The sequence below is a fragment of the Leptonotus elevatus genome, chromosome 21, assembly GCF_054856555.1.
Source record: "Leptonotus elevatus isolate MCC_2025b chromosome 21, RoL_Lele_1.0, whole genome shotgun sequence".
NCBI lineage: Eukaryota > Metazoa > Chordata > Actinopteri > Syngnathiformes > Syngnathidae > Leptonotus > Leptonotus elevatus.
This window is the reverse complement of record NC_141259.1, coordinates 8,849,726-8,872,352: the sequence shown is the minus strand read 5'-3', so window position 1 is coordinate 8,872,352 and position 22,627 is coordinate 8,849,726. Positions and strand designations below refer to the sequence as shown.

Genomic DNA, 22,627 nt, shown 5'->3' with positions numbered 1-22,627 from the left:
GAAATCACCGTGTGCAAAGCAGAGATAGCAAGGTAAACCTTTCATGCACGTCACATGCTCTAAATCAAACCACACAATGTGAGCCAACGGCCTGGAAAAACCCAACTGCTTACATCCACCCGTTCATATAGGGAAGAGTGTAAACTTGTATTTCACTCATGGAAATGACTTGTTTATGAGCAATATTCATAAATCCAGTAAAGGCTTTAGACCATCATCTTTAAATGGGAGTCCAAAATGGTCAAACGTGGCTAATTATGAGTGAGCCCAGTCAATGGCCCAGCCCGCTTCTGCTCTCCACACCCCTGACATCGACTCCTCTCAGCCCTCTTATATTCCCGAAAACATTTCCCCCCCAACACGGCAACATTTCCACCGGGACTCTGACGGAAGCTCCGAGATGGCCCACGTTTAATCGATAGTGCCAGGTTGCCAGGACAACCTTGATTTCCTGTCACAGGTTTTGCGGAGCGCCGGTGATTGCGCCGGGTGTCCGTTGCACCTGCCGCCCTCTACTCCTCCTCTTCCAGCGTCTCATCAAGCACTCCCTATCCCATACCTCCCCTTCCTCCTGATACACAAAAGAGGACGGCGAGACAAAGGCATCATAACGGATTAAACCCAAGAGGTTGAGCCGGCGCAATCAAAGCATAGCACCCTGTTATCTCTAACTACGCCGAGCCGTGACAGCTATCATATCTACCTTCGAGGGTGATGTCATTGCACCTGGGGAACGTTTACTATCAGTGGCCCTCACCCACGCAACACACATACACAACCTGCCTCTCTCTTCTCCACAAGAGGTTGGCACCTTCTGGTTTTTTTCATTAATGGAGAGCTCATTAATCGTGAGTGATAACGAGGACATGGGACAGGGACATGATTAAGGGGTTCTCTCTCCTTTAGCTGGCCGCCCTTGGGAATAAATAGCCTATGGGCTACGTGTTGTAGAGTGTGTGGTCCGCATGTTAAAACAGGTAAAGGACATACTGTATATCTAGTGTTATCACTAGGACATCTCTGGTATAGGACCCTGCGCATGTTTTCCCATTTTGTTATTTCAAGTGTGCCCAACACACCAATTGCACATTAAACCTGCATATGGCGTCCGTGAAGATGGATGATGGAAGCAGTTGTGTGGAAGACGACTCCTTGGGGTCTTTAGACTGAGCTTCTAACAGAATAATTCTTATATTTTTGCACCTGCATATTCTGAAGAAAAAAAAAACCCGAGACTGATTAGTATTTTGATCCATCAATCCAATTTTTTTTTTAGTGCAACCCGATTTTGTGTGGTACCCTGTGATTGTTCAATTCAAAAGTGCATTAGGGTGAGCAACAGTTAATCGAAAATAGTGATAGATATGTATGCCAGACTGGCTCCAATTTCTCTTTGTCAAGTATGCTTTAGACTATGAAATTGATGATTGTTCATCACATTACGCTAACTTTGTAAAGTACGTCATGTTTTTAGAATCCAACATTACTTTTGTTGTTACATGGCTGCCATATCCAAAGGAGTACTGTGAGTTTTGACATAGGGACGTTACGTATCAATCAAGCATCATAGCCTAAAGTCGTAAAGAATTGGTCATCATGTCTTGGTCAGTAGGTAAATTTCGTACTAAAAATCAACAAACAAAAAGCTTGCAAGTGAGTGACTGACTCGTTCATGCCGATGAAAACGGAGCGTGATAATCCGTGACAGTGCGGGAACATCCAAACTGCCCCAACCAAATGTAATGAATGAAACTGATCCAGAAACATTGCAGGGTGATATGATGTCACGGGAAGAGAGCAGAGATCAGGCCGTGAGGGCTTTGCAGTACAGCAATCATTTAGCCTTACACACGCATTAAATCCAATCTGTCTGGACCAGGACCTTAATCCCCTCTCTTCGACCATGGCTACAAGCAGACAGTAATCCTCCATATTTGTATATTAATAGCAAGAGTCTCAGGAGTGGACTATCTGTGTGATTGTGATGTATGTTTTATTAGTTGGGTAATCTGCTTGTTGATCAGAGGATCTGGTCCATTTAAAGCCGGACTTTAATAAAAACACAGCCACCGCTGCCTGAAGGATAAGCTCGCCAAGGACAAGAGAAAGAGCATGGCTGTGTTGAATAGACTCATCGCCAACAATAAACAGCTTTACATCAACGTTATCTGTCATGCCGCAATACAATTATTGTGTGGAATCCAGCCCTGGGCCTCTGCCCTTTCCTATGAAGAGGGCTAGATAAAGCCTGACCCAAATATAAACCTGCTACCTTGTTTCCAGGATGTATGCTTCACTCGTCCCTAATGTTATTTCTGAGGGTGCACTCAAGATTCATTGTGCGCGTCCATAATAATGTTCATCGCCCCTGAGAAACACTCCCTGTCCTCCTGAAGAGCTGACCCCTACATACTCCAGAAGAGCAGATACCGTTCCACATCAGCAGACGGGACCGGCGGAGAGGTGAGATTCCTTCAGATCTGAATCACGCTGGAGTCGTCTGCTCACCTCTCAAACCTGTCTAGACGCTGTATGACTGACTGCCACGCCCTGCTGGACATCGGTCCTGATTCAATAGTTCGATCGGAAAAGCACTGCTTTGAATTAGCAGGCAAGTCAGGGAGAGATGAAGGAAGGCTATAGACCACAGGGCCATTACCACATTGGAAACGCCTTCCTGCTTACCAACTGTCCCTTCAGTCATGCCAGGATTTATTTAGCCTATAAACACACAGTCTACACCAATACCATTACAAAAAAAATCTCTATCCACATAAAAACACATTTCCAGACATGCCCAGTGGTGATGCTACAACCCCAAACAGGATGTCCCTTTTTGCCAATCAGAAGCCTGAAGTCACAGCCAGTAGTGAGGAAAAGAGGGAGGAAAATAGATTGGAATGACTTGAAGCTGACGAGTGACCACGTTTACATGCAGTCAATAACCAGCTATGTAAACACGTGCAAAAATCAAATAAGACCTCTGGGTTACCCCTTTTCTAACCCGAATATTTGGTCATTCAAACACGATTGGAGTGCCTCCTTTGAACTGAACCTTAGTTCGTGTTCTTGGTCTTTTGCGCACAGGAATTTACATATATACAGTGTGTATGTAAGTCCGCGTGCGTTTGCCGCACAACCTACCGGAAACAAACATGGCGACTTAGCATAGCATAACTTTTAACATAACTTCCAACAACTTTTGGAGGGAGAAGGAAACCCACTACTTTATTAGTGTATTGAGAGACATGAATATAACGTCTTTTATTGACCATGGAAAGTCAAAGTGGAAATTACGTCTACTTGCGTAGTGACTGTTCGTGTGTCGCGGTTCAGATAGGGATATGGATATGGGGTAACTCTGCCCACTCACGTATGTTAAATAGGTTATCCGGAATGTTTCAGGAACCGGAATTTTGCCATGAACTCTCGATACTGACAGCATAAAATGTAGTCACTGGCAAATACAACTATATTGTTACAAAAGTTATAGCAATGACAATCGCGACATGCAAGGATGCAGTTTTTACACTGTAAGCATCTATCAAAGTGTTTTCCTTTAGATAAACAAACAAATCAGCTTTGTGCGAGAGAGCGACTGATTAGGCACCCTAGGGAGAGAAGTGATTTTCCTTAAAGATTTGCTGATAAGGAGAAAGAAGGGAGGGGGGGGGGGGTAATAATACAAAAAGGGGGAAGTCGAGCCAGCGCCAGTTCACAATCCGGTCATAATTCAGGTGGAGGTCAGAAATCCACTCGGAAAGATAGCTTATGAAACGGAAGCACAAACAGAAAACAAACAAAAAGCTTTGTCTTGAAACACATTACAGCCTAAACATGTGACTTTCACGTGGTAATCTCATGGGAGCATCCCCCACCCGTGATCCCCCCCTGATGGACTGTAACAACAGGAAGTCAGCCTGCAATCTGCCCGCAACGACCACCACACCTACAGATAAGTGAATTCTCCCTCGCAAAATCATCACATCGCCTTGGAACATAAGACGCACTCACAGCCAAATAGAAGAAGGCACAAACAAACACTGTTCCAGCCTCCCTCATCATTCAGATGTTACATTAACGACAGCCATTTATCAGTCCACTCAGTTAAGTCTATGTTTAATCCCTTTAAAAGAAGACTGTGAGGAGCAGAAGAATCGATGGCGCGGTGCCCATGGCTGCTGGCGTCCGTGGCAAGCAAGACGTGCTGCAGCCTGGCACTGAAACGCGGAGGGACCGAGGCGGGCAGGGGGTGGGTTTTTCAGTGGCTCAATAGCCCTTGTTTGTCTAGGTCCCTTTGGGAAGTCAGGACACAGCAGTGAATAGGAGCCAGTTAGCAGCGATAGCATAATAAAGAGTGAGGGGGGGGGGGGGGAGGACCCGGGTCATTGAAATTCTGCGCAAGCTACTGTCAAGACCAAGCACCATTGCCAGCTGTGGCAGCAACTCAATGGAGCGTGGGGGTGTTCTAAAAGGCTCAAGTTTTGGCGTATAATCATAACATGGGGAGATAGAGAATCTTTGATCTGGCACTGCTTCGTCAGCAAAAATATTAGATCCGAGTTAGTTGAATAGAACTAGAACCTAGACCAGCCAGACATGTACTGTGAAAGTGACTCATTTAAGCCATGAATTTCCTGAGGAGGATGACACTGTCATGACAAGCAAACAGACCAGGATTCTTCTTTTCTTTTTTTTCATTCTTGCAGGCGTATGTCATACTCTGTATGGTCGTCATTGTAAATGTTGAGAGTTACAGATAGACACGACAGTGACAAATTATTTCCAGGGGTCACCTGTCCATAAAAAAGACGGACTTTGTCATGACTCTGATCAAGAAATGTTGATTAAGAGTCATTTGATTGTTTATGTTTTCTCTTGTCCAACATTCTAGCATGGCAAAACAACGACCGCATCTTAATCTTAAGAGTGGCACTCAATAAATGTGGTCTACTCGGCTCGCTCTATGAATACTCTCAAGGATGAACCTCAGCTAAGGGACTGAGTTACTGTTTGGAAACAAGACTTTTTGTCCTCAAGTACAGTTTTACATAGTAGCTACGGTTTGGATGGGTCAACCCCAATCAAGCTTGCGTAGCACGATGGTCATACCTGTGTAAGCTATAGCATGACACCATATAATTCTGCACCATAACACAAGGTAAGAGAGGAGCAGGCGGACAATTTACAGCCACTGAAAATTGACCACCAATCAATCGACAGAAACAAGTTCCAAGTACTTTAAAACTCGTTCTGCCGTCGCAGGCGAGCTCTGGATAAGACGCCATTTTAAAGTGCATACACGACGACGTAACAATGCATTTACGGTAACAAACAGCATGCGAAGACTGGACACAGCCTGGCTATTCCAATTTAACACTTTACATAAGGCCCGTTCGGATTTGGCCTTTTCATTCCGAGTTAGGTGTTAATATGGAGGATTTTCATTTTGCTTAGTCACTCAGACTCATTCTAATCGGAATACGTGGATCCATGTAAACACGGGCTAATGAGAAAAACACTATATATGATAAGCCTACAGTTTTATTTTGTTTTTGGTCATGTTCCTCTTATATGTCCAATTCATGAAACTATGTTGCGCTGGTATGATGCCACACTATTTGCAAAGCTTATGTAACCAACCATCATCAAACGGCCTACACATGAAGACAAAGATCAAGGATTACAGTTTGCGCTGAATTGATTTGTATCACTTAGTGCTAACCTAATCTGTTTTGCTCACCGCGTGTCACTTTTATAGCAAGCCAAGAACGAGAGAAGCCAAGCATGTCATGATTTGTTTTATAAGCGTACCAAACCATAACTTTTGTGTACGGTAACATCCTGGTTTGTGGTCCCCTCGGCCCCTGATGAGGAGCCTTAAATAGGTTGCCACAGGTGCTGGGGGCCGGGTGTGTGCAGGAGGGAGGGGGGGGGGTGTTAGCCTGGATGGAGCAGGGCCGCAGGAAGCTTCTTGTTTTCACAGAGATAAAGGGCTTTCAGGTTGCATCCTGGGCCGTAATCTCCCGCACACTTCCTGGTTTTGTTCACGGCGAGGCGAGAGAAAATGACAAGCTAACCTTCGCCACAAGAGGCTGATCAATAACTTGGGATGAAGCCGGATGTGTGTCTGGCATTTGTGCATTTGACAAGCATTTAATGGCAAAGCGACTTTGATTGAGGTTATAATAAAGGTCCTTGATTTGAGGTGATTTATGTATTCATTTATTCTGAGTGCTGGTTCATTAGTGATGATGATAAAAGTGCGCATATACTTTATTTTCTGACCCCTTCAGTTGGCTTTAAAAGCATAATTAAGATTGTTCCAAGCTCTTACATCCTAATTAAAGAAAAGCTAGTAGTACTCCAAATTCAAGTTCCTCCTTACAGTCACTTAGCGAGAGCCTTGTGCTTAAAAAAAAAAAGGCGTATATACTTGATATTTGCATGAGAGGGCTTTATTGAAAGCTGGCATGGAGGAGGAGCGCACGCATCATACGAATGAGAAACACACTTAAAAGTACGAAATCCGACATTCCACTCTGCATTCGGAATGCCAGCTTTCGACCATGAGACACACCCTGTTCTCGTGCCAGAGGAAACTTTCAATCTCCTCTCTACCTCACTCTGGCTGGAGCTGTGGCTCTCTCATACTTTTGTCAGGTGTTATTTATGAGCGGTGTATAGCTGAGTAGCTGCATGCCTACAGCACCTGCTGGTGTTGGAGAATCCAAGCCAAGGCAGCTGCTAGAGATTGGGGGGGAAAAAAAACTAGGAAGAAAGACTACTTGGGGCTCGAGAACAAGCTAACGAGCGAGAGTTTATGAGGGGGCAACAATGAGGCTAGCTGAAAATGTTGGGAGTAACAATGTGCGGTGATGTTAAATCACAATGCCGCTGAGCTAACATCTTATACCGCTAATGGAGGTTGTTATGACGGGAAGAGGACAAAACAAACAAGTGACGAAGAAGCACTAATTAATAGTGTTGTACAACTCGGAGCATAATCAATTAAAGGCCATGCTTCATTGACTCAAAAGCACTGGCGCCAGAGTAACTAGGTGGGGGTGAGGGTGGAGGGATTGGGGGGGGCGGGGGGCGTGTTCATCAGCGTGAGTAAAAGGACAGCTGTACAATAGCTTGAGTATCATCCCTTCTCCTGCTACATTTACACAATGTTGATATAAATGGATCGTTCCGTTTTTTTGCGTGTGAATAAGTGAGTCCCCTTTTTAGCCTTTGTGTCTCAAGTTCGTCCCGTACATATTTCATGTAGTCCAGTCATCGAGTCTAATCGCTAACAAGCGTGTTTTCATTATACCGGAATTAGAAGTACTTCCTGCTTTTGTGTCTAAGAATCATGGGAAATGTGGTCCTACTAGTGTAGTGCTGCGGTGGCAGGTCAGACCCAAAGCAAGCTGAGCTTTTCTGGTGGCGTATTTTTCGAATGTTGCAATGTGGGACCGGTGTGAAGTAAATGGCACTTGTTTAGTGCTATTTGACTGTCAACCAAGATAGCATTAGCTAAAGCAATAACACAAGCACCGGTGACCAGATTGACTAGCAATTACATTTGTTATAAATACTTCCTGGTGAGAATTTGTTGTATATTTGAATTGAGTTTCAGCTAAATTGCACTGTCCCGTTATTTAGGCCAGTGCAATTAAAGTAGCGCTAAGGAACTTTTCAACCATAATAAAATAGCGACTTAAAACTAGTTGAATGGTACCTTTGCCATGGCCTGAGTGGGCCTGTATCATTTCTACTGGCACTAACCAACTTTGAGGAGGATGGTAGGAACACTGCCACATAAAAAAAAACTACAAATGTGCTGACTGCTTTATGGCATATGTCACTTCCCCCTTTACCCATTTGTTACAAAGACGGAAGTCAATTTGACTGGCGTGAGCTAAAAAATGACTTAATGCGCTTGTCCTCATGGAAAATGTGGTCTTCCCTCAGGCATAACGTTATCGCTTTTGTCCATATGGCGCCGTCATAATCAACATAAAATGAAAGTTCCTTAGTGTTGCTTTAACCAAAATGCAATTTCAATTATTTATGCAAATTTTCAGTTCTTTGAGTTGTTTTAATTTATACATTTACACCTTTTTTATTTTGTTTTAAAATAACAAATTGAATAAAAGGAACTTGCATAATTATAGTGTTTCAAATAATTGTATTTGTCTTTAATATTTTTTACATTCAAACATTTTCTTGTTTTGCAACAACAAAAAAATAAATGATCGCCCCAATCGTGATTTCAATTATTACCAGTATAATCGAGATGAATAATTTCTTCATAATCGAGCAGCCCTACCATCATTAATTTTACAAATCTCGTCACCCTAGATTCCTGGTCCTGGTTGAGCTGACACGATCGACTCAGGGCTGCGATAAGACAAAGGTAAAGCCAAATTTCACAAGAAGCATGCATGTTTGTCTGTCAATAGCAGGTTTAAATGGGTCAATCGGTCTGGATAGTGATTAAGGAACAGTTAAGATGATTAAGCTCCAACTAAATACGAGCATCTTGCGGCAAAAACACTTTATCTTACCGTGCTTTGTGTGTCTCATGCGGGGAGGCATACGGTAAATACAGTAGCGAGTGTGCCTAGTCTTTCTTAGATTGGGTCACACTCCGGGGCCACTGGGAGCTCCAAAAAAATACTTATGGGTTAAATGGGGCGACGCGGTCGCTCCATGCCTCCCTCTATTACACCCTCCCTCTGCTTTCAGGCAGACCATTCTCCTCTCATTAATCCTGTGTGGATGTTTATCCATGTTGACATTCAGCATAGCAGACGGCCCTCTTTCTGACTAACAAACAGGGTGACTAAGGTTTTCTTTGCTTGAGCTGTCATAGGGCTCTCGCCGAGCCCGTCGCGTTCGGCGCACAAGCTCGGGGGGACACAGGAGTACTCTCGATTTGTTAGTCATTGTGACCCCTGGGACATCAAAGTCAGGCTGCGCAACTGGAATCGGTGTGTGAATATGAATGTGTGCCCCCCTCAGGAGGGCCATTATCAGTTGTGTGTGCTATGGAGAGGAAAATCAATATGGTCATCATAATGGGCTGGCAAAAAGCCAGCCACTAGGCTGTGTTCAAAGCACAATGCGCAGCAACGGATTACTTCTCATCTGATGTCATCCAATTTCATCCCCGCGGACCGAACCGCTGTGGGGACTACAATAAGGTCAAGCACATTAGAAAGGGGGCTAGCCGACAAACGTCTTTGTGAAAGAAAAAAAAGTTGACAAACTGACAGTCAGGTGCTCTAGCAGAGGTTTGCCCTAAAGAGCTTTTTGCTTCACACAACACAAGCTGGCGTGAGCGCCTAACTGAGCCCGCCTTCTGCCTATTGTGTCCGTCCAGTCTTTTTCATTAACCGCTCCACTGAGGACCACAAGCAAGAGGGAGGGGACGGACGGACGGGCGGGCGGGCGGGCGGGCGGACGGGCGGGCGGATGGGCGGGCGGGGGAGAGAAAGGTGGTGGTAATGATGGGGGGCGGTCAAGGAGGGGTCTGCAGACAGACCTGACGGGAATTACTGTTGGCCTAGCAAGCACATGATTACAAATAAACACAGCACAACTCGGGACACAATATATGACTGTGCTCTTTATACCGCTAAAGATGGCAATTAAGAAGTAATCACTCCTTGAGTATACACATCACTCCAGAACATTATCTCACCCTTGCACCTGTTGGAAACGGCCAAGAGGGCAGACTGAAGAAAATGACAGAAAAGTTGGCAAGTTTTTGTGTGGTTGAAGTCATCTTGCGAACCCACCTGTGCCCATGACTCACTGCTTTGGTGTCATGCTTACGTGATACACAACCCAGCTCTGCTTACACATCGCTATGTGTCTGTATCGGGGTCGTGACAGTTTCCCAAGCTTATGGATCGTTTTATTTATATTGGGTCAACTATTGTCAGTTTAAAATTTATTTTATTAATTGATCACATTGATTTTATTTTTACTTACTAATTTATTTGTAAATACCGGCCTAACTACACAGTAAATTCTATAGAGTAAATTTGACTATTTAGAGTGGGACCAAATAGACTCAGTTTCAGAGTAAAATAATTAAAAAAATAATAATTAAAAATACAGATAAAAGTTACTCAAGGGTTGAGGAACAAACTCACAGCTTGGGAGACAGCCGATCGACTCCCTGAGCCACACAGCTCCTGCTGTGTGTTAGTATATTGTTCGTGTCAGCCGGAATCTTCTTAACTCCAAGAGCAAAAACAACGTTTTTGCTCTCCTCTTGGAGGTAAGCAAACAGTAGGAGGGGCATAGATCAGGTGGTAGTGTGTCTATCTCCCAAGCTGAAGGTCGTGAGTTTGTTCCTCAACACTTGAGTGCTTTTTATTTGTTATTCTCAATTCTTTATTTTACTCTCTTCCAAGTGTAAATATGAGCCTATTCAAAAACGGAGTCTATTTGGTCCCACTCTAAATACACTACAGAATTTACTGTGTAAGATATAGTGGACTATAGTCAACAGTCCCTGAGAAAAAGTACCCCAAAGGAGGGGGTTGGGGGGTCTGGGGGGGGGGGGGGGGTCACATTTTGCAACGGCTGTTGTTTTGTTCAGCTCATCAAGCTGACGCGTTGCTACAAGCTACCCCCACCACACCCGGCAAACTCCAGGATATTAGGACCCTTTCAGAAACACTGTTGCTGGTCCACGCATGGTACGTCACCCTCATTTGGGGAGGGTTCAAGGTGTGCGCCCCCCTCCCCGTCACATTGTCCTCACGGCTCATGCTTCAGATTGAGTGAAACTCCTGCCTACTGGGCCATATTAAGCCCTTCACCCTGGCGCTAAAAACAACATGTTGGGCACCCACGAAAATACACAGGATGGAAATGTAACGAGCGGTATGTAAAGGGGAACAAGCGTGACGTCGATGTAAGCTACATTTACAAGATAAAAATGTCCGAGTATTACAATGTGGGTCCTTCACGGCCTTAGGCTGTGTGGGAAGGATTTGATGAATTCTGCTTACGTTCCATGGATTCCTCCCTCGCGGGGACCTTCAGGAAAAGAATGGGTCATATGCAAATGGCATGCACAGTATGGAGAAGAAATTTCCCACAAGCCCAGTGTGAAAAGGGCTCTCCCTCCCCATGCCAGGCTGGCTGAATGGGCCTTTTCTTCTGCCACTGAAAGTGAATGAGGTAGAGCAGGCTAACTGCAAAGGTAACTAGGCTCTTTCTCCTCGGGCTTTCTCACTAAAGCCTCAACACACAATGGTTCATTTACGCATTGAACCACACAAACCACAATAAAGCACATCCAAGCGCAGTTAAGGGGGTTACTGAAACTGACTCTGGGTTTAAAACTCCTCCTTTATGCAGGAAGAGCACCTTTTTATAGGCTAATGCTCGCTGCCTCCATGGGGGCAGCTAATCATTAAGCAGCCTTAACAGAGGTGGGATCGTACATCATATAATTCTAATTTCAAGGAGCGGCCCACTGAGGAAAGTCATTCTCCTACCTTGACAATATCAGTTGGCCGTAAAACATTTCCACAAAAATTTTTGCCGGCATGAGATGCAGGGGTGGGAATCTTTGTCTCGCGATTCGATTCCGATTTTTGGGTCTGCAATTCGATTCAGAATCAATTTTTGATTCAAAATGATTTGATTGACAATCAGTTCTGCTTCAATTTATAGATGAGCAAAGAATCGTCACGATCTACTCCAGTCTGACTCGCTAATGCTAATTAGCGCGCTACTCGCTACTCGCTCAAAAGAACGGCATACAAACGCTTCAGGAATGTATGCATCTTAGCATTACTCCGGCATATGCTCTTTCTAGGCTGCAAAAAAAACAACTTTTACTGGCATAACTTGATCGTGACGTTTTCCTTCTACTCTCTAACAGAACGTGCGGAACCACGCTGCCCCTAAGTGGCCAAGTCGGGTACAACATGAACAGCGTTCCCAGTAAAGGCTCACACAAACAAGGGCAAGACAGTATAAAATAATTTAAATAAAATCTATTTTGGGACATTTAAAATCCATTCTGAATCGTACTAAATGAGAATCGCGATTCTAACGAGGATCAATTTTTTGGGCACGCCCCTTAATGAGATGACTACCGTACAAGAGAGCCGCTGCCATGCTGCCACCTGTTGTAAACGTCTTTGGACACCTCAACCGCTTCTCACCAACTCCATCCATCCCCCACTTGCCAGTCCGCGGGGGGGACACATAGCCCACAATTTAAGGGGTCACCAAAGAATGGACAGAGAGAAGGAGGGAGAGGAGAAAGGGCCGAGGGCTCCAAAACTCCCTCCCTTTTCTCCCCCGCTCTTCCCCTTTCATTGAACAGACTTAAACACAAACACAATTGGACATGCTGGAAGCCTCACAATGGCACAGGGGAGGAAAGTGAAGTCATACTCTCGGCACGATGGGTGCCTAGGTCAGGGGGCAATCAACAGCACCCATGGCTACTGTGTCTTAACCCCTCCGCCTCCTCTCTCTCCCCCAAAATAAAGGAGAAGCTTGGGGTGAGAGGAGGGTGTGTGTGTGTGTGTGTGTACCGCGTAGGCGGGGGCGATTTCTTCTTACTCGGCACTTTCAAATGAAGCTGCTGGGGAAGTTGGTGAAAAGCCGTGAGATAAATGAAATATTTCCTCCTCTGCTAAAGTCTTCACACAACAGGGGTGAACCTTTTAAATGTAAACACGTGGCTTTAAAAACACTTAATGTGAGCATGCGGAGCTAACACAGCCAATCCCACTTCCTCCGATGCCATTGCTTGTTTCACTTGACAAACTGTATCCACAGCTCGTATTGTTCCCGAGCAAACTTACAGCATGTGGTTGCATTCAACAGTTTTTTAGGCGTGGTGACAGAGTCCAGCGCGCTCCGTATAATGTCGCTTCATCAAGCCAATAAACAAGTGGTCAACATCACGCAAGTACTCGCCAAGGGCCGACCTCATTTTCCTTATATGACGGGGGTGATTCATCGGGGTGAAGTCGAAGAAGGATTGCGATCAATGTCATGTTTTTGACGCAACAGCTAAGTGAGAAAGAGTCCAAAAACCCATCCCAGTGACGCCCTGTTTATTTTTGCGAAGAATGTTAACGCCGCTCGCATTCCTCTATTCCCAAATTGCTGTGTTGAATTACCATGGCAGGGAATGGCAACTATTCCCAAGGGGAGCGAAATGGAGAGAAGTGACAAAGGGAGCAGTAGTATCCCACCAATTGCAAACACCTGTCATCCTGCGAGCTGTTAACACCTTTCTGTTTACAGCAGAGAATGGAGCTCACCTTGATCTCAGCGAAAGCCGCTGACCATCATTGACCGGGCGCGCATGACTAAATAACATTTCATTCAACTTTACAATAAGGGCATTTCACATTATTATAAAACACAAAAAATGTACAGATAACTTCAATTTAATAGCAGTTCCATTAGGCTGGTTTGCATGACAGATCACAAGGCAAAAGGGAAGTATGGGATATTAAGGCAAATGCAAATGAGATCAAAGTAACAGACAAGACATCTGCCTGGTCACGGACTTTAAATATCAATAGGCCTGCGTAAAAGCCTGTCAGTTTAAAGGGCCCAAGTACACATTGTGAATTCTTTGTTGAGCAAAGTTTCCCAAAGTTAGAAATGTGGTCCCATTTGCTAGATTTAAACAAGCATGCATTTATTACAACACTAATCAAAAAGCCAAAATTACAAACTTCAAGTTTGTCAAACTCTGCTCTAAAATGATTGTTAAAAAAAATAAATTAAAAAAAAAAGGCCTTAGCTGTGCCGTTATCTAAGGCGTGTCCACATATTTACGCCCAATCTCCAGAGACGAACGACGCAGCGCAGTGAACACGCCTCATAACAAACTTCGAGAAGACACTTTTGGCCCAATGGAAACGGCGCAGATAAACATGGTTTTGGTGGCATGTTACCGCCCACAACAACTACCATTCCTGACTTTTCCAGCTCAGCTCACCAAAACCAACAGACATCCCACTAGCTTTTCCCCCCCCCCTTTGCCATTTAACTCCTTCAACAGTTGACTCATCATTTTTACAATTTGCACTTTTGTGTTGACTTGCTTTCCTAAGCCTCCAACAACCCGAGACCATTTTTTGTGTGCGTACTCTTGCCATTCTTGGCCAATTAAAGATGATTCTGAGACTAAGAAATTACATAGATATTATTTCCAGCATCACCCTACTTCCTTGGGGGCTACACTGGGTGGCACAATACACACTCCATGATGCAAAAACAAACCGCTTCACTCGTCGCTATTGCACATTTACAAGCAGAAAGCCATGCAAAGGATGCAAGTGTAACCAACATTTTTTGAAAGACAGAAAGCATGGAAGCAGCTATGTGTCATTTCACTTCATATCTCAAAGCACAAGTCAAATTGCGTGTGCGCGTGCGTGCGTGCGTGCGTGTGTGTGCGTGCAAGTATGGTTGACAGTGACATACAAATGACGAATATTGTGTTTTAAAAGCTGGCTAGGTGACAATCGTCCCAGTGGACTCAAAAAGGTTTCCCCAACGCCACAGCCGGAGAGCCGCTGTCCTTATATGGGCTGCGCGCAGCTCACGTAAACATGCGCGTGAGCTGTGCCTCGCGCTCCGGAACCTCAGTCAAACCGCGACGTTTCTTAATAATATGCAAATTAAAAAAAAAGGAATTTAAACCGTAGACGGCGAAAAGAAATCCAAACCATTTTAATACCATCAAGAATAGGGGAGGGCTATCTCTTTGATGAAGTTATTAAAAGCGCGTTGCATTGCTGACCAGCTTCGATAAGGCAACACGAGTTGTTCCGCCCAACGGTAAGCAACAGTGTCCCTCAATACCTGCTCGGAGTATATCAAAGAATTTAAAAAAAGCACTTAGGAGTTTTCAATTTTGATAAAAAAAATGTACCCATCCACCGAAGCACAACATCGCTCGCGTAATAAGTGATTATCCCGTTGATAAATGTAATAACACGTAGAAACATGTCAGACTTAGACCAACTCGACAAAATTAATCAATGGTACCTTTTTCTATCAAGGAAAAGCGTGCCCAGATAAACGAAAACGTGTTAAGATGAGATAAAAGCGCTGTCCGTTTTATAACTGGGTGAGGTGCAAGTAACGGGTGCAGCAGACCGGTGAAGAGGGATAAAAACTCTCCAGAATGTTCTTAAAGCGAGTGGCTCTATAAAAGGAGAGGGGGGGAAAGTATACTAAAATGCCAACATGAGATAAGAGCGTGTCCGTTTATGAAAAGGGTGAGGTGCGAATAACGGTCTCGGGTGGAGAGAACCGCTAGGCGGAGGGCGAGACACGACCCAGGTATAACGGTACCACACAGGCAGCGCTCACTTGCTACTTCACAGCACTTTTCGTCACTAAAAAAAAACACACTTTAGCTCATCCAAAGTTAGCACGGAAGCAACCGGGGGACACAACAACATCCCGACTGTCCCCCCGAACGCAAAGCTCGGCGTCAGAAGTAGTTTTACTCACCGTTGTTCCTCCTCGGGTTCGCCTGCTTTCTGCGCTTACACCTGGGGCCATCCGCCATGATCCTTTCGTTGTGTCTAAATGCTGCCGGAGAGTCACCTCCTCTCGCACCCCCTCTCCCCCTTCGTGTCCTCCCTCCCCTTCACCTCCCCTTATCCGTACCTGGTTTACGACACTAACACTTTACGACATCACCTTCTTCGTGTTACCTCCCCAGACCTAAGTTGTAGACACGGGTCCCATCGAAGGAAAGGAAGTGAGAAGACAGAGACGTTCGGCTCCTCGTGTGCGTTTTACCTGACCAGCCTGTCGGAAGTGAGCTGCCGTGTAGGTTTGCTCTTTTAAGTCTTCTTTGTTTAGTTCATCAAAGGTAAAGATGATAGATGCGCTTTGCGAGATGTCGTCATAAAGCAGCACCACCACATGTGTGACTTGAACGCACACATGTGCAACACCTTTAACTTCCGCCCACCCCGTTGATTGCCCAAACAACGTTGGTTGTATTTTCATCCATAGTATCTGAAAGTTGATAGAAATTGAAGTCACTAAAAGTTTTCAAGTTTCTGACAAGTCATATTCTGAAAGATTGATTGATTAAAAATAAAAGTACAGTTAATGAATAATAGTTATGTGATTAAGGCAGCAAGCAGGTGGTTAGCACATCAGCCCCAAAGTACTGAGGGTGAGGGTTCGAAATGTTTGTCTACAGACTTGAAAGGGGAAGTCACCCCCCTCCCCATTTATTATTATTATTATTTTTACAATATGTTCGATGCAGCCCCACTGGTCTAAATATAGTATTCTGGTTAATATTGCATTAGTGAAATATGAGTTAAACAGCAAAATCCAGCCGTTTTCATCCATCTCATGGGCGGCCATTTTGCCACTTGCTGTCGACTGAAGATGACATCACAGTTGCTCGGGTCTTAGGTAACAACCAATCACAGCTCAGTGCATAAAACAGGCGAGCTGTGATTGGTCGTTGCCTGAGCCCTGAGCAACATTGATGTCATCTTCAGTCGACAGCATAGAGGTAAAATGGCCGCCCCCTGAGATGGATCAAAATGGCTGGAGTTTGCTTAATAACTCTTATTCCACAAATGTAATATTAATCAGAATGTCATGTTTAGACTAGTGAGGTCACATATAACATATTATTGTCAAGAACTGTTTCAGGTTGACTTCCACTTTAAATCAGGCATAGGCAAAGTACGGCCTGGGGGCCACATTCGGCCCGCCCACATTATCTGACCGGCCCTCATGGTGACCATAAAGCCAAAGCAAAATATTAAATTATGCGTTGCTTTTATTTTGAATGTTGTATTTTTATTTTATGTGCACACGTCTGGATGTTAGTACAAACGAGATAGCAAGCAAAAGCTACAACTTGCAGTAACTTAGCAACATTTTTTTTCTATATTTAGCAACTTTTCCAACTCCTCCACACTGAAAAAAATAAATAATTTAGATATACTTAATTTAAATGCGCACATCGGACCCACACAACCATTTTGTGTTTAGCTGACATGATTTTATCTCTTCCTCCTCGCTTGATTATTGCTTGTCACATCCAAATATTTAAATTGTGTTCAGATTGTTTAAAATAATTATGTTGATTTAACACATTTTTCATTTACTGCAACATCAATGTATTATGTGTGATCAAAGTGATTTCATCACATCCAGGAAACACTTTCTAAATTAATTAGTCCAAACTGATGTACTAATGTTAATGTTGGATAATGATATGATCTATCTGTTAGTCTAATTAGGTCTGTAACTTTAGCTTGATTTAACAAGTGTGTGTGCAAATACAAAATCAATGTAGAAAAAAAAATGCATTAAAAACACTAAATAGTCAGATGAAACCCAAAACTTTCTTATTGAACTTTATTGAAAATTGCATATTTCATACATTAAAGTGTAACATTAAAGAAGAAGAAAAGACAAAGCTGCAGTGCCATAACTCGATTCATTAAAAATGTTCAACATTTAAATTGCTTCGCAGTTGTAGTTCCAAAACAGGACATTACATTTGACAAAAATCAATTAAATCATGTTCATTCACGGAACGTAAATTAATTGGGCAGCATCTACTAAATTTCTTTTTGTAAATTCAAAGACCTGGTATTTCTAATTTTTTTCAGTGCAGCAACTATTTGTCCAAAAAAGAAGACTAGCAAAAATTACGTTAATGGTCCCAATATTAGCATTGTTCTTATTTCCTGCCAATCGAGGGAAGCAGGTCAAGAAAATTTAGCCTGATAATACTATACGCAAATCTACAATTTCATATACTGTGCGTATTATAAGTGATCACTATATCTTTAAAAATAACTGTCAATATTTGTGACAGTGATTAGGAACTGCTAACATGGTTGGTGCACAAAATTGATATTCTAATTTTTAAAGTGTAAGGATCTAATTTTAACTCATTCACTGCCATTGACGGCTATAGACGTCACAAATTCATTTGAACTATTTCTATTAGTTTAATTTTTTTTATTTTTGTTAACAAGAGTATGAAAACCGAGATTTTTTTATTGTACATTTAGAACAGATATGAAATTTGTGATTAATTGTGAGTTAACTAGTGAAGACGCCCCGAATTTTTAATAATCTTTAAGTCGCATCAAGCGATTATTTAAAAAAAAAATTGTAATTAATCGCATGACTTCAATAGTTAACTCACGATTAATCACACATTTTATATCTGCTCTAAATGTACAATGATTTTTTTCTTCTATGTTTTCATACTCTTGTTAACAAAAGTGGAAAAAATGTTAAACTAATACAAATAGTTAAAATTAATTTTTGACGTCTATAGCCGTCAATGGCAGTAAATGAGTTAATGACATTGTATAAAATGGTACTTCCTAATTATAACAATACATATTGTATCTACACCTGTAGCAATTTACTGAAACAAAACAATATTATTTTCCTGAATACATTAAAAATAATACAAAGTTGCAGCTAGCATGTCGACTCAGTGATCCAGTTACTCATGTGGCCCCGTTGCAAAATTAATCGTCCGTCCCTACTAGGTGTGAATGAAAATGCTTATTTGTTATTTGTGCCCTGTGATTGGCTGGCGATCAGTCGCAGGGTGACATCTCACCCGACTCCAGCACACTTGCGACCTTAACGAGCAAACGTGCCATAAAAAATTGATGACTCGGTGTAATAAGACATGTAATAATTAAACATTAAAACATAAAATATGAAAACAAAACATACATTCTAGTTCATTTATCAGCTAATTTTTGGGCTTGCACCAGCACACATAACGTAAACACAACTAATGCATCTTTGCTCCCCTCCCATTTTCTTTTTTTTTTAACCCATCCTTGGCCAGTATTTGAGTGTGTGAAATGTGTGTTAGCGAGAGGAAGAAGTCATGAGACCGTCATCACTGATTCAATCCTCTGCATAAAGAAAGAGCCCGCTGTTCCTCTGAGTAGCGCTTACCTCAGACGAGGAGGACACAGACATGCCAGTGCAATCAGCAGGTCCGGGCTGCCTCCAATCAGATGAAACCTTCGTGCACAAACACACAATGCTTATCACACCACGCGCTGAGCAAACTGAAAAAACTGTCACATGTCTGAGGTGAATTCTTTTTGTTGAAGGAAAGGGGATCTTTATAGACTGTACAAAGGCCCAATCACGTATATATACCTTCTCAAATACAGTAATACACGGACAACAGTGCCTTAGTAATTTTTCTAAAAATGAAAACCAAGTATATGTCGACTCGTTTATTATTATATTTTCTCTTGTGTACGACGGCGTATTAGGGTCACGTCTATTTTTCTATTTGTATTTTTTTAGAGGGCGGGATCAATATTCTGAGAAAAAAACTCCCAAATTTGCCACTTTATAAAGTTTTTTATGGCGGGGGTGGTCACTATTTTTTTATCAAGTAAAAAAATTTAATAAGTGGATGGTTCCTTAGAACCCAATATTAGATTTGGCAGAGGCATCTTTTTTTGAATTACGGTTATAATTCTTTAATTAAAAAAATATACAAGTTTCCTCCTGTAAACATCATTATACATGTATTTAAGGCAAGTTGTAAAATGACTGAAGTCCTCTTGTTTATGTTGAACAAATTTCAAACATGATAAATCATGCTGTTTCTACTGTCTCAAATGTTCTCCAATTTCGATACTGTAAATGTATAGAATCGTATGCCGAGGAACGTTTCTTGGGAGGAGCAATATGGCGGCCTAAAAGTTTTGGCCTATCGGCTATCCAGCCATATATTCAGATCAGTAATGACGAGTAAAGATTAAATTAAGAATGAATCCGTCTTCATCCTGCCTTTTCATTTGATAAACAGTGTCGCAATAACCACCAATGAATCCTCACATTAGACTATAGCTATGCTACGTGTATTTCTCGTAAGTTTCTTCTTCTTCTACTTTCTAAAGTGGCAAATTTGCGAGTTTTTTTCTCTGAATATTGCCCCCGCTCTCTAAAAAATATATATTTATACGTGGCCCTAATACGCTGTCGTACTTGTGTATTCATAATTATTCTTCAACCAAACAATAACATTTTGTTAAATTCTATCCCAATACTTGATTATCCGATAGTATTTTCTACTAGGATATCCCAACACCAAAATACTAGATAGCTAATTTTGATATTGTTGCTTCTTTTAGATAACGCCGTTGTACCTCAAATGTATTATGTCATGAGGAAATTGTACCGCAAAAAAATTTGCAAGCCCCAGGCAATAGTCTCCCTTTTAGTGCAATTCATCCTTCAGCTACATGTACTGTGTACCCACAGACGATTGTCAGTTCTTAAGACTGAATAATTCAGGAAGCGCAGAGCAGGCCAGCTCTGAGGACAGGCTGACCAGACAGAGAGTAATAGCTTTAGCATAAACAACACCTCCAAACTTGCACTGTTCCAATAATTGTCTGACAAGGGGAGGGTTGGTTGCCCAGACACTGCATAGCTTGCTGAAAGAAGGCCCCAGAAACAGTCTGAATCAGCAAAGATCAATGGTGAAACTCTCAGCGAAACCACGTGGTCCTATAGCGGTGGCTCCTCGCACGCTGAGCACGGAAAATAAGATGCTTGTTATCCAATGGAAAGTCAGATCTTTTCCCATTTTCCTTGGAGCGCACCACTATTAGCATGAAGGCAGCGCCTGTGGAAAACAAAGAATAACAATTGTGCGACGACACGTAATGCAGAACAGCCCGAAGACGTCTTAAAGAAAAGCTGGAGATTTTTTTTCTCTCTCTGGCAAATATTGAACTGGCGCAGACTCATACACGATTAAATGGGGAATGCATTTTATCAGGTACATGCAGGGTTTCTGATGTCTCTTGTATGAACAAGGTCAAGACATGGTAAGTGTAAGAGCAGACGGTTAAAATAGTAAGCTAGTTTGTCAAGTCGCTAGCTAGTTTGTGTTCTGAATTTTTTTTTATCAAATAGTCATTTATTAGTTACTTAACTAAACAGCTAGCTAGTTAATCCATAAAATGGTCTGATAGCTACTTTGTCAATCAATTACTTGTAGTTAAATTACTGAAGCATTGACGTACTTTGCTAGTTAGCTTGTTAGTTAGCCAAGTAGTCAGATGATAAGGCATATGGGTCAAATAAGACACTGATGGCAGTAATCAAACAGACTGCAGAAGCTGAGTAAAAACTTCTCAACCATATTTTAGAAAAATAATATGCCGAAATTGAATATGTGTACACTGTCACTACGGTAACATATTTCATAAAATCACACATAGAAGTGTGAATCTATCTGTTTAGACAGTCAACAATTATGCTCATTTAAGCCATTAATGTTGTTCACAATGCTCACAGTGTCATTAGGACAATTGTTTCCTATACCCGGTGTTTCACATTTTTATTAAAATTGTTCACATTTTGTAAATTAGTTTCGAACGCTAATGTGCTAACTAATTACCCAAAGATCTATTCAGTAATGTTTCTGGTAGTTACATCACCAGTATTTACACCGTTTAAGGCCAAAAGTTTGTTTTGTTTCTGACCATCCAAACCACACCAAGGGGGAACTGGAAACCCAGAGGTGGGTGAAGTAGCTAAGAATTGCTGTCAAGTTGTAAGAGTAGTTTGCTGTTACTTTGTTTGTTTTTTAAAGAGCCATAACATCAAATGGACACATATCGAATGTGAGGCCAGTAGTCACACGCCAGTTGTTGGGTTTCCATCCACCCATTTTTATTCAAATTTCCAGGAAATGCGAAAATAAGAATGACTGGAACTAAATGCTAGAAAGAAAAAAAATGGGCCCAAAATTCATTAAAAAAAGAAGAAGTTACGCTTAGAGGGGGTGGATTTTGAAGTGTATCGAAAAAAGGAAAATGCAAACAAGTTTTGTGAATAACCGCTGGCAAGATCGGATACACGTCGCACGTTTTGACCGGATATTACGTCACACATATGTTTGTAGTCCCAAAGCAATGTTGGATGATAAAGTAAGGTACGTTTGGGGGGACAAAGAAACAGAAATCTTTTTGGAATTAATTAAATTCATTCATTTTTGATGGAAAACAGCAAAAAACCGCTACGGTTGATCATCGCACGGCGCAGTCGCTTCCTAGTTTTCTTCTTCTTTTGAATTACTGGTAGATCACATCTCTATGGTGTATAGCGCCACCTACAGCGGCGGAGTCCCCTCTCAATATTTGCAAAAGAAGAACAGATGTAAACAGGCATAAGTCGCATGTCGGTTTTGCGCATTTTTAGTAAATTTACTTAAAATTTAATGGTTTTTCTGCTATGCTTCACATAAATTAGTGACTTTGAAAACGTTCCTATTGTGTGAACTCAGAGAGACTTTGTGATTATGTTACTGCCTGGTTCTGTTTGATTGATGACATACACAAACGTCATTGGTGGTAATATGGATTGGTAATGTTAAAACAAATGTAGTGAGTGGAATGTGGCTCAAATGTGCATTTTTTTCTTCTTAATAACAACACTTGAAAGTACTCTGACAAGTACAGTGCATTCAAATAATGAATTAACTAAATGTAATGGAGTAAATGTAACGCGTTACTAACCAGTTCTCATTAAACGCGATCGGTTCAATTGCCGTTGAATCAGA

The 22,627-nt window shown here is 42.2% G+C and overlaps 2 protein-coding genes across 3 annotated transcripts in view; one reads left to right on the top strand and one right to left on the bottom strand.

The window, feature by feature from the left end:
- The window catches only part of zeb1b (zinc finger E-box binding homeobox 1b), a 55,488-nt gene extending 39,831 nt beyond the window's left edge, over positions 1-15,657 (bottom strand). The window contains exon 1 of the mRNA XM_086065618.1: positions 15,520-15,657. Within this exon, the coding sequence (XP_085921744.1) occupies positions 15,520-15,577 (58 nt within the window). The 5' untranslated portion in view covers positions 15,578-15,657. The remainder of the gene's footprint in view (positions 1-15,519) is intronic.
- Positions 15,658-15,708: 51 nt separating this feature from the next.
- Positions 15,709-22,627, top strand: part of znf438 (zinc finger protein 438) — a 45,668-nt gene continuing 38,749 nt past the window's right edge. For both annotated transcript variants that reach the window (XM_086065620.1, XM_086065619.1), the window contains exon 1: positions 15,709-15,843. The gene's annotated coding sequence lies outside the window, so the exon portion shown is untranslated. The remainder of the gene's footprint in view (positions 15,844-22,627) is intronic.